This window comes from Onthophagus taurus, unplaced genomic scaffold, assembly GCF_036711975.1.
Source record: "Onthophagus taurus isolate NC unplaced genomic scaffold, IU_Otau_3.0 ScKx7SY_15, whole genome shotgun sequence".
In the NCBI taxonomy this organism is placed as follows: domain Eukaryota; kingdom Metazoa; phylum Arthropoda; class Insecta; order Coleoptera; family Scarabaeidae; genus Onthophagus; species Onthophagus taurus.
In genome coordinates this window covers 2587360-2599786 of record NW_027248940.1, presented here as the reverse complement: position 1 = coordinate 2599786, position 12427 = coordinate 2587360, and the positions used below count along the sequence as shown (strand labels likewise).

The 12427-nt window shown below is 29.8% G+C and overlaps 1 protein-coding gene across 2 annotated transcripts; it reads right to left on the bottom strand.

Annotated features, from left to right (window-relative positions):
* Positions 1-3353: 3353 nt before the first annotated feature.
* Positions 3354-4544, bottom strand: LOC111422044 (putative ankyrin repeat protein RF_0381). Of its 2 annotated transcripts, none has more exons than XM_023055247.2 (2): positions 4305-4544; positions 3354-4247 (listed from the first exon to the last, which is right to left on the bottom strand). In XM_023055247.2, the coding sequence occupies exons 1-2, from the start codon at positions 4338-4340 to the stop codon at positions 3378-3380; spliced, it is 906 nt and encodes a 301-aa protein (XP_022911015.2). In that variant the 5' UTR covers positions 4341-4544; the 3' UTR covers positions 3354-3377. The 2 variants fall into 2 exon arrangements, with proteins under 2 accessions (XP_022911015.2, XP_022911016.2); XM_023055248.2 differs by having other exon boundaries at positions 4322-4544.
* Between the last annotated feature and the right edge of the window lie 7883 nt (positions 4545-12427).

Below are 12427 nucleotides of genomic sequence, written 5' to 3'. Positions count from 1 at the left end.
CAATAGCAAATACTTCCGCCTGGAATACAGTACAGTATGTACCCAGGCTGTAGGCTTGCTTAATTCGAGGTGTCTGGCAGTATACTCCTGCTCCTACCTCTTCATGTCTGCCCGAACCAGAGAATTTTCATTTTCAACCCAGGACTGCCGCTCAGGCAGTACAATCTGGTATCGAGCATTAATCACTGATAGTGATACCGCCAAATCTGACGGTATTGATAGCACAGTATCAGTACTTATAATGTCTTCCGCAGCCCATTGGTAGGACATGTCGGAACAGTTTTGAGCATATTGCTTAAATCTGTAAATGGTTGTTCTAGCCATTTTCTCTATATGCAAATGCAGAGGAGATAGGCCAAGCAGAACCTCCATTGCTAGAGTTGGCGTTGTGCCTATCGCACCAGAGATTGCCAACCCAGCTACTCGTTGAATTCGTGAAAGTTTACTGATAACTGAATTCGAGTGTTGTGAGGCCTTTGAACGGGCTCGACCTTTGGTAATACCGCTGCCACCAGAAACAGTATTTCGCGCTTCCTAATTCTTAGTCTGAAGGACCCCGAATTGATCCTAGCGAATCAATCAAAACTAAATGACAAGCTCGCGGTCACTATTTCAGAACCGTGGGTTCTTGCACTAAGGCTCTGTCAGGAAAAGGGGAAAATCAAAAGACAAGTGTTCTAACCACACTTAAACTATATTAACAAAATAACAAGTAATAATAGACAATGAACCTTATAATCTACCTACGATTATCTATGACCCGACGTTACTTAAAAAGAGATATTTCCGAATCCAACCTCGACAGCTAATACTCGTTGACAGATAGGTGATAACGAAAACTGGCAAACAGACTTACTCAGGACTTGTATTTCGATTTGGTGGTACGCCGATGGATCGCAACCCTGGATCCTTTTTGGTGGCTTCTCGGAAGTTAACCGGAAAGGTTCCAACACCACTCTTGCACCAAATCCTCAGTGGAAACACAATTACCGACACGGATGCCCGAAGTACAAAGAATGTTCGCAAATGAAACTAAGTCACAGTTCTCGATATACGACGACACTTAGAATTGTCGTTAAAGCGAATTCTAAGTTGCTATCTAACGGAGCGCTGACGACGTTTCGACTCAAAACCTCTTATGATTGTTATTCGTAATTCGTAATTTTGTAATTCCCTCCAAAAAGGTCTTACAAGCCCTTAAGTAACCTCGGGTATTGGAGGGGTGCAAAAACCTTCTTGAGGCGTTCCTATCGCCTGGATGTTCCCGACACCTGGGCCAATCCAAAATACGGGGCGGATGTTTTACAATAATTTTCTGAGCCAATGAGGAAATTTGGGGAAGGGAACAATTTTTGACCACGGGGCCAGAAGATAACATCCGCCACTAGCTAATCCCAAAAATCATCACGTAAATCCCAAACTGTGGGAGCCATCAAACCTTTACGTTTTCTAACGTCTATTGTATTTTTAACGACTTTTTCGTTATCTACGTTTTCCCATAAATTTGCTTGTACATTAATCTTTCTCAAAATTTATTTCGACTTCTGGTCACCATCCCGGACGTCGGTCGTAAACGCGAGACGTGATTTTTGGTTTTTAGAAGAAAAAGGCTGCACGCCAGGAATATACAATTCGTATGGTTTATTCCCAAAACCATTAAATAATTTCCGAATTATTACACAAACGCTTCAGCGCTGCCATCTCGTGCTAGCTTATCTGCCGCTTCATTGCCAGCAACCCCAGAGTGACCCGGGACCCAGATCAGAGAGACTTTGTTATCACAACTCAGTGTGTTTAATGTTCTCTTACAATCATTAACCAGAGCCGACACCGTTTTCACCGCTTGCAGCGCCTGGAGAGCGGCTTGACTATCTGAGAAAATTCGGACTGTCATGTTCTTGTTAGATGACTAAGGTTGTAATGAGGAACTTTTCTTCATATAACGATTTATTCACGTTGACACTTTTACACGTTCGCATAACAACAACTAAAAACTAACCTTACAAACTTGACGTCTTAAAGAGAACGTCTTACACAGAACGAGAGTTGGTCGGTAAAACAGATTTCTTAAAACAAAATATTTCACAGTTCTTCACCCCTCTTTAAAGAAGGATTTTAGTACCCATGTCAATAGCAAATACTTCCGCCTGGAATACAGTACAGTATGTACCCAGGCTGTAGGCTTGCTTAATTCGAGGTGTCTGGCAGTATACTCCTGCTCCTACCTCTTCATGTCTGCCCGAACCAGAGAATTTTCATTTTCAACCCAGGACTGCCGCTCAGGCAGTACAATCTGGTATCGAGCATTAATCACTGATAGTGATACCGCCAAATCTGACGGTATTGATAGCACAGTATCAGTGCTTATAATATCTTCCGTAGCCCATTGGTAGGACATGTCGGAACAGTTTTGAGCATATTGCTTAAATCTGTAAATGGTTGTTCTAGCCATTTTCTCTATATGCAAATAAAGAGGAGATAGGCCAAGCAGAACCTCCATTGCTAGAGTTGGCGTTGTGCCTATCGCACCAGAGATTGCCAACCCAGCTACTCGTTGAATTCGTGAAAGTTTACTGATAACTGAAGTCTGTCGGACTTTCCTATACCAGGCTGCTGCTCCGTATGTGATCATAGGTCTAACCGGAGTCACATAGAGCCAGTACAGTCTTTCAGGGGTAAGACCCCAATTTTTTCCACAAAGACTGCGACAAGTCCACAAGGATAGTCTAGCTTTGTGCAAAACTCCCTGCAAATGTCCATTCCATGACAGGGTTTTGTCTAGGATTACTCCTAGATATTTGACTTCCTTTGAGAAAGGAATTTCTTCACTTTGGATAGTTGGGCGGATTAGTCCATCCAACTTTCGCTTCCTGGTGAAGGGCACAACAATTGTCTTTTGCGGGTTTATTGAGAGGTTCTCTCCCTTACACCAAGCGCAAATGGTATCTAGGGTCACCTGGAGGACTTTAGATATCCTTTACTTAGAATACCAGTTTACATATGATCTCAACTTTGCATACTTGTTCAAAATTATGCAGAAGAGGATGATTATTTTTGGAAACTTGTCTATATGACTCGAAAGTGATTTACTATTACTCCAAGTTGTTCAAAGTCATAGTTCAAAAATGATTCCAGATTTGCAAAATTGTTCAAAATGATTCCAAAATGGTTCAAAATCGTATAAGTATGATCTCAACTTTGCAAAATTGTTCAAAATGATGTAAAAATGGATGATTATATTGAAAACTTTTCTAAATGACTTGAAAGTGATTTACTGTTACTCCAAGTTGTTCAAGAATGATTTTAGAGTTGCAAAATTGTTCAAAATGATTTCAAAATTAAGTAATAACCAATCAAGTGTAATAAAATTTATTTATTTACAAAACAGCCCCATTTTTAGCTAAAAATTTACACATCTCCATTTTTTCATCAATAAACCTACAATTGAGAATCGCATAATATAGAGGAGTCCTCCCCTTATTACTCTTAGCATTAACATCCAACCCGTTTTCAACAAGCAATTGGGCCAATTTTAAATTCTTCGTTCTTGCTGCGCAATGTAAAGCAGTTTTTCCATCGTCACTTTTAATATTAATATCGGCTCCGTTTTCAAATAAAAATCGAGCGAATTCAAAGTTTTTAAATTCATTGGATGCAATAAGAAATGGGGTTTTTCCATAATCTTCTTTAGCATTCACATCCACTCCCTTTTTAAGCAAGATTAACCCAAGTTCTAAGTTTTTTGAAACAGCAGCAAAGTGTAAGGGTGTAAATTTAAAGTCGTTTATTGCGTTAACATCCGCACCATTCGTAATTAAGAAACGACTCAACTCCAAATTTGGGATTGAAGTGGATAAGTGTAAAGGGGTGTATTTATAAATGTTTCCTGCGTTAACATCAGCTCCTTTTTTAATGAGGAAACACCCCGTTTCAAATTTTTCATAGATAGCGGCACTATGTAAAGGTGTTTCTAGGTTTTTATTTTTTGCGTTGATTTCGGCACCATTTTCGATTAGAAGTTGAACAAATTCAATGTTTGCACATTGAGCTGCGTGATGTAAAGGTGTCGCATCGTTTTTATCTTTAACGTTAACATCAACTCCACTTTTAATTAGTAATGATCCCATCTCAATGTTTGAATGTTTAGCGGCGTAATGTAGTGGTGTTTCTTCTTCGAGCAAATCCTCAGCGTTAATTTTGACGCCATTTTCATTTAGTAATCGAATTAACTCTATATTTGAGTCTTCCTAAATAATATTAAGAAATATATACTTAATAAATAAAGTTATATTATATTTGATAACCTTAATAGTATCTTTACCGTTGTTACTTTCACTCATTTTTAACCTATACTAATAAATCTAACCTAAAATTTTAAAACATTGATGATTTATCTTATCGTTGAGTCACATTTCTTAATCATATATTTATAAATGGGACTTTATCAATTGATAAATAAAGTGAATTCAATTATTATTAATAAAACAATATCAAAAAATTTAATTTCACATTTTGTGCAAATTTATTTAGAGGTTATGGTCGTTACAGTTTTCTGTAAAACTTATTGACAATAACACTTCAAAAGTAGTTCCATCTGGCGGATAACTCTACAAATTTTTTTAGATAAAATCGATACTAAACTCATCGTTTATGTGATTATAAAATTAAACCAATGATAATAACGATGAAAAATGTTTTATTTTTCATTTATGTGCGTTAAAGATTAAAGACACATTATATAAGAATTATTTTTTAAATTTTAAAATAATATTAAACATTATTGATGTATTTCTGTAACACAATTGAAAAGTATTACAACAGAGCAGTGTGCAACCAAAAATGGCGATTTACTTCATTGTTAAAAAAACTTTTTAAAAACTATAAAATTATATGGAAATATAAACCACCAAAAATATTTTATAATTTAAACTTAAATTGAATTCCCTGTAAAAGAAACAAGTGTTAGGGAACACAAGACAATTTAAATTTTAATTTTGAAAAAATATGTGAGTAACGACCTATATGTAGGAGAAGGTGTACTGACGTTAAGAAATGAATTGAGTCTTTAAGCTTCAATCTAATATACATATCATGTAACTATTCTTAAAAACACAGACAATATAATTTTTTGAAAATTTCGATTTATTTTTGAATTTATAATTTGACAATATCTTCTTTAATATCTTTTTCCTGGAAATTTCAATAATATTATCTTATACTTCTCATATCACATCATAAATTAGAATCTTTAAGCTTCAATTTAACATACATATCATATTATTATTCTTAAAAATACATACAATATGATTTTTTTTAAATTTAGTTTTATTTTTTATTTATAATTAAACAATTTCTTCTTTAATAGGTTCTATCTGGAAATTTCAATAATATTGTCTTATAGTTTGTGTATCACATCATAAACTAGAATCCTTAAACTTCAATGTAACATACATATCATATCATTATTCTCAAAAACAGTAACAATATGATTTTTTGAAAATTTCATTTTATAATTAAACAATTTGATCTTTAACAACTTTTTCTTGGAAATTTCAATAATATTATGTTATAGTTTTTATATTACATCATAAAGTAGACTCTTTAAGCTTCAATTTAACATACATATCATATTATTATTCTTAAAAATACATACAATATGATTTTTTAAAAATTTAGTTTTATTTTTTATTTATAATTAAACAATTTCTTCTTTAATAGCTTCTATCTGGAAATTTCAATAATATTGTCTTATAGTTTGTGTATCACATCATAAACTAGAATCCTTAAACTTCAATGTAACATACATATCATATCATTATTTTCAAGAACACAAACAATATGATTTTTTGAAAATTTCATTTTATAATTAAACAATTTCATCTTTAACAACTTTTTCTTGGAAATTTCAATAATATTATGTTATAGTTTTTATATTTCATCATAAAGTAGACTCTTTAAGTATCAATTTAACATACATATCATATCATTATTCTTAAAAATACATACAATATGATTTTTTGAAAATTTAGTTTTATTTTTTATTTATAATTAAACAATTTCTTCTTTAATAGCTTCTATCTGGAAATTTCAATAATATTGTCTTATAGTTTGTGTATCACATCATAAACTAGAATCCTTAAACTTCAATGTAACATACATATCATATCATTATTTTCAAGAACATAAACAATATGATTTTTTGAAAATTTCATTTTATAATTAAACAATTTCATCTTTAACAACTTTTTCTTGGAAATTTCAATAATATTATGTTATAGTTTTTATATTTCATCATAAAGTAGACTCCTTAAGCTTCAATTTAACATACATATCATATCATTATCCTCAAAAACACAAACAACATGATTTTTTGAAAATTTAGTTTTATTTTTTATTTATAATTAAACAATTTCTTCTTTAATAGCTTCTATCTGGAAATTTCAATAATATTGTCTTATAGTTTGTGTATCACATCATAAACTAGAATCCTTAAACTTCAATATAACATACATATCATATCATTATTCTCAAACACACAAACAATATGATTTTTTGAAAATTTCATTTTATAATTAAACAATTTCATCTTTAACAACTTTTTCTTGGAAATTTCAATTATATTATATTATAGTTTTTATATTACATCATAAAGTAGACTCTTTAAGTGTCAATTTAACATACATATCATATTATTATTCTTAAAAACAGAAACAATATGACTTTTTGAAAATTTCATTTTATAATCAAACAATTTCATCTTTAACAACTTTTTCTTGAAAATTTCAATAATATTATGTTATAGTTTTTATATTACATCATAAAGTAGACTCTTTAAGTGTCAATTTAACATACATATCATATAATTATTCTTAAAAACACAGACAATATGATTTTTTAAAAATTTAGTTTTATTTTTTATTTATAATTAAACAATTTCTTCTTTAATAGCTTCTATCTGGAAATTTCAATAATATTGTCTTATAGTATGTGTATCACATCATAAACTAGAATCCTTAAACTTCAATGTAACATACATATCATATCATTACTCTCAAAAACATAAACAATATGATTCTTTGAAAATTTCATTTTATAATTAAACAATTTAATCTTTAACAACTTTTTCTTGAAAATTTCAATAATATTGTTATAGTTTTTATATTACATCATAAAGTAGACTCTTTAAGTGTCAATTTAACATACATATCATATAATTATTCTTAAAAACACAGACAATATAATTTTTTAAAAATTTAGTTTTATTTTTTATTTATAATTAAACAATTTCTTCTTTAATAGCTTCTATCTGGAAATTTCAATAATATTGTCTTATAGTATGTGTATCACATCATAAACTAGAATCCTTAAACTTCAATGTAACATACATATCATATCATTACTCTCAAAAACACAAACAATATGATTCTTTGAAAATTTCATTTTATAATTAAACAATTTAATCTTTAACAACTTTTTCTTGGAAATTTCAACAATATTATGTTACAGTTTTTATATTATATCATAAAGTAGACTCTTTAAGTGTCAATTTAACATACATATCATATTATTATTCTTAAAAATACAGACAATATGATTTTTTGAAAATTTAGTTTGATTTTTTGTTTATAATTAAACAATTTCTTCTTTAATAGGTTCTATCTGGAAATTTCAATAATATTGTCTTATAGTTTTGGTATCACATCATAAACTAGAATCCTTAAACTTCAATGTAACATACATATCATATCATTATTCTCAAAAACACAAACAATATGATTTTTTGAAAATTTCATTTTATAATTAAACAATTTCATCTTTAACAACCTTTCCTTGGAAATTTCAATAATATTATCTTATTGTTTTTATATCATATCATAAATTAAAATCGTAATTGTAATTTTTATATCACGTCATATACTATAATCCTTAAACTTCAATATAACACACATATCATATCATTATTCTTAAATTCAAATTCAAATTGAAAAAAAATAAAACGTGAAAAAATTTCTTCTTCAATAATTTTTTATAGTATCATATAATTGTTATACCACATCATAAACTAGAAGCTTTCACCTTCAATTTAACATACACATTATATCATAATTTTTAAAAACAAAGTTGATATGATTTTTTGAAAACTTCATTTTTTTTATAAATTTGACAATTTCTTCTTTAATAACAGTTTCCTGGAAATTTCAATAATATTATCATATCATTTTTATATCACATCATAATTTTGAATCTTTAAGCTTCAATTTAACGTACATATCATATCATAATTCTTAAAAACACGGCCGATATAATTTTTTGAAAATTTCTTATAATTTTTGATTTATAAATTTAACAATTTTTTCCTTAATAACTTTTTTCTGGAAATTTCAATAATATTATCATAACATTTTTATATCACATCATAATCTAGAATCTTTAAGCTTCAATTTAACATACATATCATATCATAATTCTTAAAAACATGGCCGATATGATTTTTTGAAATTTTTTTATAATTTTTGATTTATAAATTTGACAATTTTTTCCTTAATAACTTTTTTCTGGAAATTTTAATAATATTATCATAACATTTTTATATCACATCATAATCTAGAATCTTTAAGCTTCAATTTAACATACATATCATATCATAATTCTTAAAAACACGGCCGATATGATATTTTGAAATTTTTTTATAATTTTTGATTCATAAATTTGACAATTTCTTCTTTAATAATTTTTTTCTGGAAATTTCAATAATATTATCATATAATTTTTATATCACATCATAATCTAGAATCTTTAAGCTTCAATTTAACATACATATCATATCTTAATTCTTAAAAACACGGCCGATATGATTTTTTGAAAATTTCTTATAATTTTGGATTTCTAAATTTGACAATTTTTTCCTTAATAACTTTTTTCTGGAAATTTCAATAATATTGTCATAACATTTTTATATCACATCATAATCTAGAATCTTTAAGCTCCAATTTAACATACATATGATATCATAATTCTTAAAGACACGGCCGATATGATATTTTGAAAATTTTTTATAATTTTTGATTCATAAATTTGACAATTTCTTCTTTAATCACTTTTTCCTGGAAATTTCAATAATATTATCATATCATTTTTATATCATATCATAATCTAGAATCTTTAAGTTTCAATTTAACATACATATCATATCATAATTCTTAAAAACACGGCCGATATGATTTTTTGAAATTTTTTTATAATTTTTGATTCATAAATATGACAATTTCTTCTTTAATAACTTTTTTCTGAAAATTTCAATAATATTATCATATCATCTTTATATCACATCATAATCTAGAATCTTTAAGCTTTAATTTAACATACATATCATAATTCTTAAAAACACGGCCGATATGATTTTTTGAAAATTTCTTATAATTTTTGATTTATAAATTTGACAATTTCTTCTTTAATAACTTTTTTCTGGAAATATCAATAATATTATCATATCATTCTTATATCATATCATAAAATAGGATCTTTAAGCTTCAATTTATCATACATATCATATCATAGTTCTTAAAAACACGGCCGATATGATATTTTGCAAATTTTTTATAATTTTTAATTCATAAATTTGACAATTTCTTCTTTAATAACTTTTTTCTGGAAATATCAATAATATTATCATATCATTCTTATATCATATCATAAAATAGGATCTTTAAGCTTCAATTTATCATACATATCATATCATAGTTCTTAAAAACACGGCCGATATGATATTTTGCAAATTTTTTATAATTTTTAATTCATAAATTTGACAATTTCTTCTTTAATAACTTTTTTCTGGAAATTTCAATAATATTATCATAGCATTTTTGTATCACATTATCATCTAGAATCCTTAAGTTTCAATTCAACATACATATCATATCATAATTCTTAAAAACACGGCCGATATGATATTTTGAAAATTTTTTATAATTTTTGATTCATAAATTTGACAATTTCTTCTTTAATAACTTTTTTCTGGAAATTTCAATATTATCATATAGTTTTTATATCACATCATAAACTAGAATCTTTAAGCTTCAATTTAACATACATATAAAAGCACCAACCACAACCCAAGGAGATGCCTCGAGTTAGAAGACGAGTGCGTCATATATAAGGCCTAGAAGTCGGCACCAATTTCCATGGCTGTTTCCATTCTACTTCCTAAGTATTAAGTATTTTGTTTTATTTTTTTTTGTTTTATATATATATATATATATAAATTTTTTTTTTCTCCTTTGATATTTCGACTGACATCCATTCTTAAGTTTGTTTTTTCTTTTTATTATGTATTTTTCTCTTTTTTCTCGGTTCAGGCGCGTGTGGGGAGCATCTGTTGGGGGGCGATTGATATATACATACATTTGTATTATATACATATATTGTTTTTTTTTCTCTTTCTTTTCTTTTTTCTTGGTTTTTCTCTGTTTTTCTCTTTTTTCTTTCTTCGTTTCTCTTTTTTGCAGGAATTTCTGCGTAATTGTTGCGGACTGTGCAGATGTTTAGCATCGGTCATCTAAATATTAGATCTTTGCTTAAATCTTTTAATGATTTTGAAGGTGTGTTGGCTGACGGTGGCTATCATGTGTTTGCATTGAGCGAGACTTGGCTGTCTGCTGGAATCGATAATAATGCAATATCTATGAACGGATATAGGGTGCTTCGGAAAGATAGAGAGACTAGAGCGGGGGGCATTGCGTTGTATATAAGGGAAGGAATAACAGTTACCACAGTCGATGTGAGTGATGCAATAGAGCAGCTGTGGGTCAAGATCCGACTGGACGGATTGAGTCTTGCCTTGGCGGTTGTGTACAGACCCCCGTTAGTCAATTATAATTTGTTCCTCAATGAATTAGAGGACGCGCTTTCGTTTATATTGCCTACGGTGGACAGGGTGGTGATTCTTGGGGATTTTAATATCGACATGTTGACCGTGACCACCCGTAAGTCCCTAGCGCTACAAGATTTACTTGATTCTACGGGCTTGTATCAAGTCATTGAGGGACCAACACGAGTAACCCAATCATCGTCTACTTTGATTGATCTGATACTGGTATCTGACCGCAGCATGGTCAGTGAGGCGGGTGTCGCAGACGGGGGAAGTATGTCAGATCATGATATAATATACTGCAATCTAAAATTTAAAACCCCACCACATCCGCCTCTGATTAGAACCTTTCGCTCTTTCAAATATTTTCAATACGATCACTTCGCTGATGATCTGTATAGAATACCATTTTTTCACATTTTTGATATTCCCGACGGGGACTCTAAGGTAAATTTTTTCAATAACGCCCTATGTAGTGTTCTAGAGGTACATTGTCCACTGAAAACCTGCAGTTTTGTAAGACCTCAGTCGCCATGGATCACCGATACAATCAAGTCTATGCAAAAAATTCGGGACAGGGCATATCGGGAATTTAAAGCAACAAAGCTACCGCAGAAATGGACCTTTCATAAAACAATGAGACGAATTGTTATGGAAGCTATCCGTACAGAGCGCAGAGTATATCTTGAACTTCAAATTAAAAGCGCGAATAATAAATGGACAGCATTGAGAAAAGCGGGTTTGTTTAATAATAAGTGGGTATATCGGGGTATGATGCTGACCTTTACAATTATTATCTTAATAATACACTATATAGCCAGGTTTTTGAATTTGCTGAAATTGCTGAAGCCAATGTTGAGGAAACTATTAACGCAATAAACAGTAATGCTATGGGCTATGACAGCTTAAATATAAAAATTATTAAATTGTGTTGCCCCCATATTATACCATATGTTAGGCATATTGTAAATCATGTCATAGAGATTTGTTCCTTCCCGGCTTCGTGGAAGATATCGTTGCTAAACCCTCTCCCTAAAATTAATAATCCTCAAAGGCTGTCTGACTTAAGACCAATAAGCATATTGCCGGTTCTCTCAAAGGTCATGGAGAAGATTTTATTTGAACAACTTAGCAAATATACTGGTTAACGAGATTTCTGGATCTGTAGGACTGTGCACGTCCGGTGCATTACTTAAACGTCGATATTGGGCAACCTTGTTTTCGGCTCAATGCACCTTTCAGAGTTACCGATGATGTTAATACCTCAGCTCTGCCGTATCTGCCGTATTTGCAAAAAAAAGAAAAAAATATATCATTATACTTAAAAAAAAATTTCATATTATTTTTAATTTATAATCCCACAATTTCGTCTTTAACAATTTTTTCCTCGATATTTCAATAATAGTATCATATAATTTTGAAACAACATCATAAACATTAACCTTTAATTTGCAATTTAGCATACACATCACATCATGATTCTTAAAAATATTTCTCGTTTTAATATAAATAAATCATCATAAAATTTTAGTAGGCGATAACATCAAATCTACATCATAC

Excerpts from the sequence above, each read along its gene's own strand:
- LOC111422044 (XM_023055247.2), bottom strand. The coding sequence starts at position 4,340 with ATGAGTGAAAGTAACAACGGTAAAGATACTATTAAG. Across the intron at positions 4,248-4,304 it reads ACGGTAAAGATACTATTAAG|GAAGACTCAAATATAGAGTT; the intron begins GTTATCAAATAT and ends AATATTATTTAG.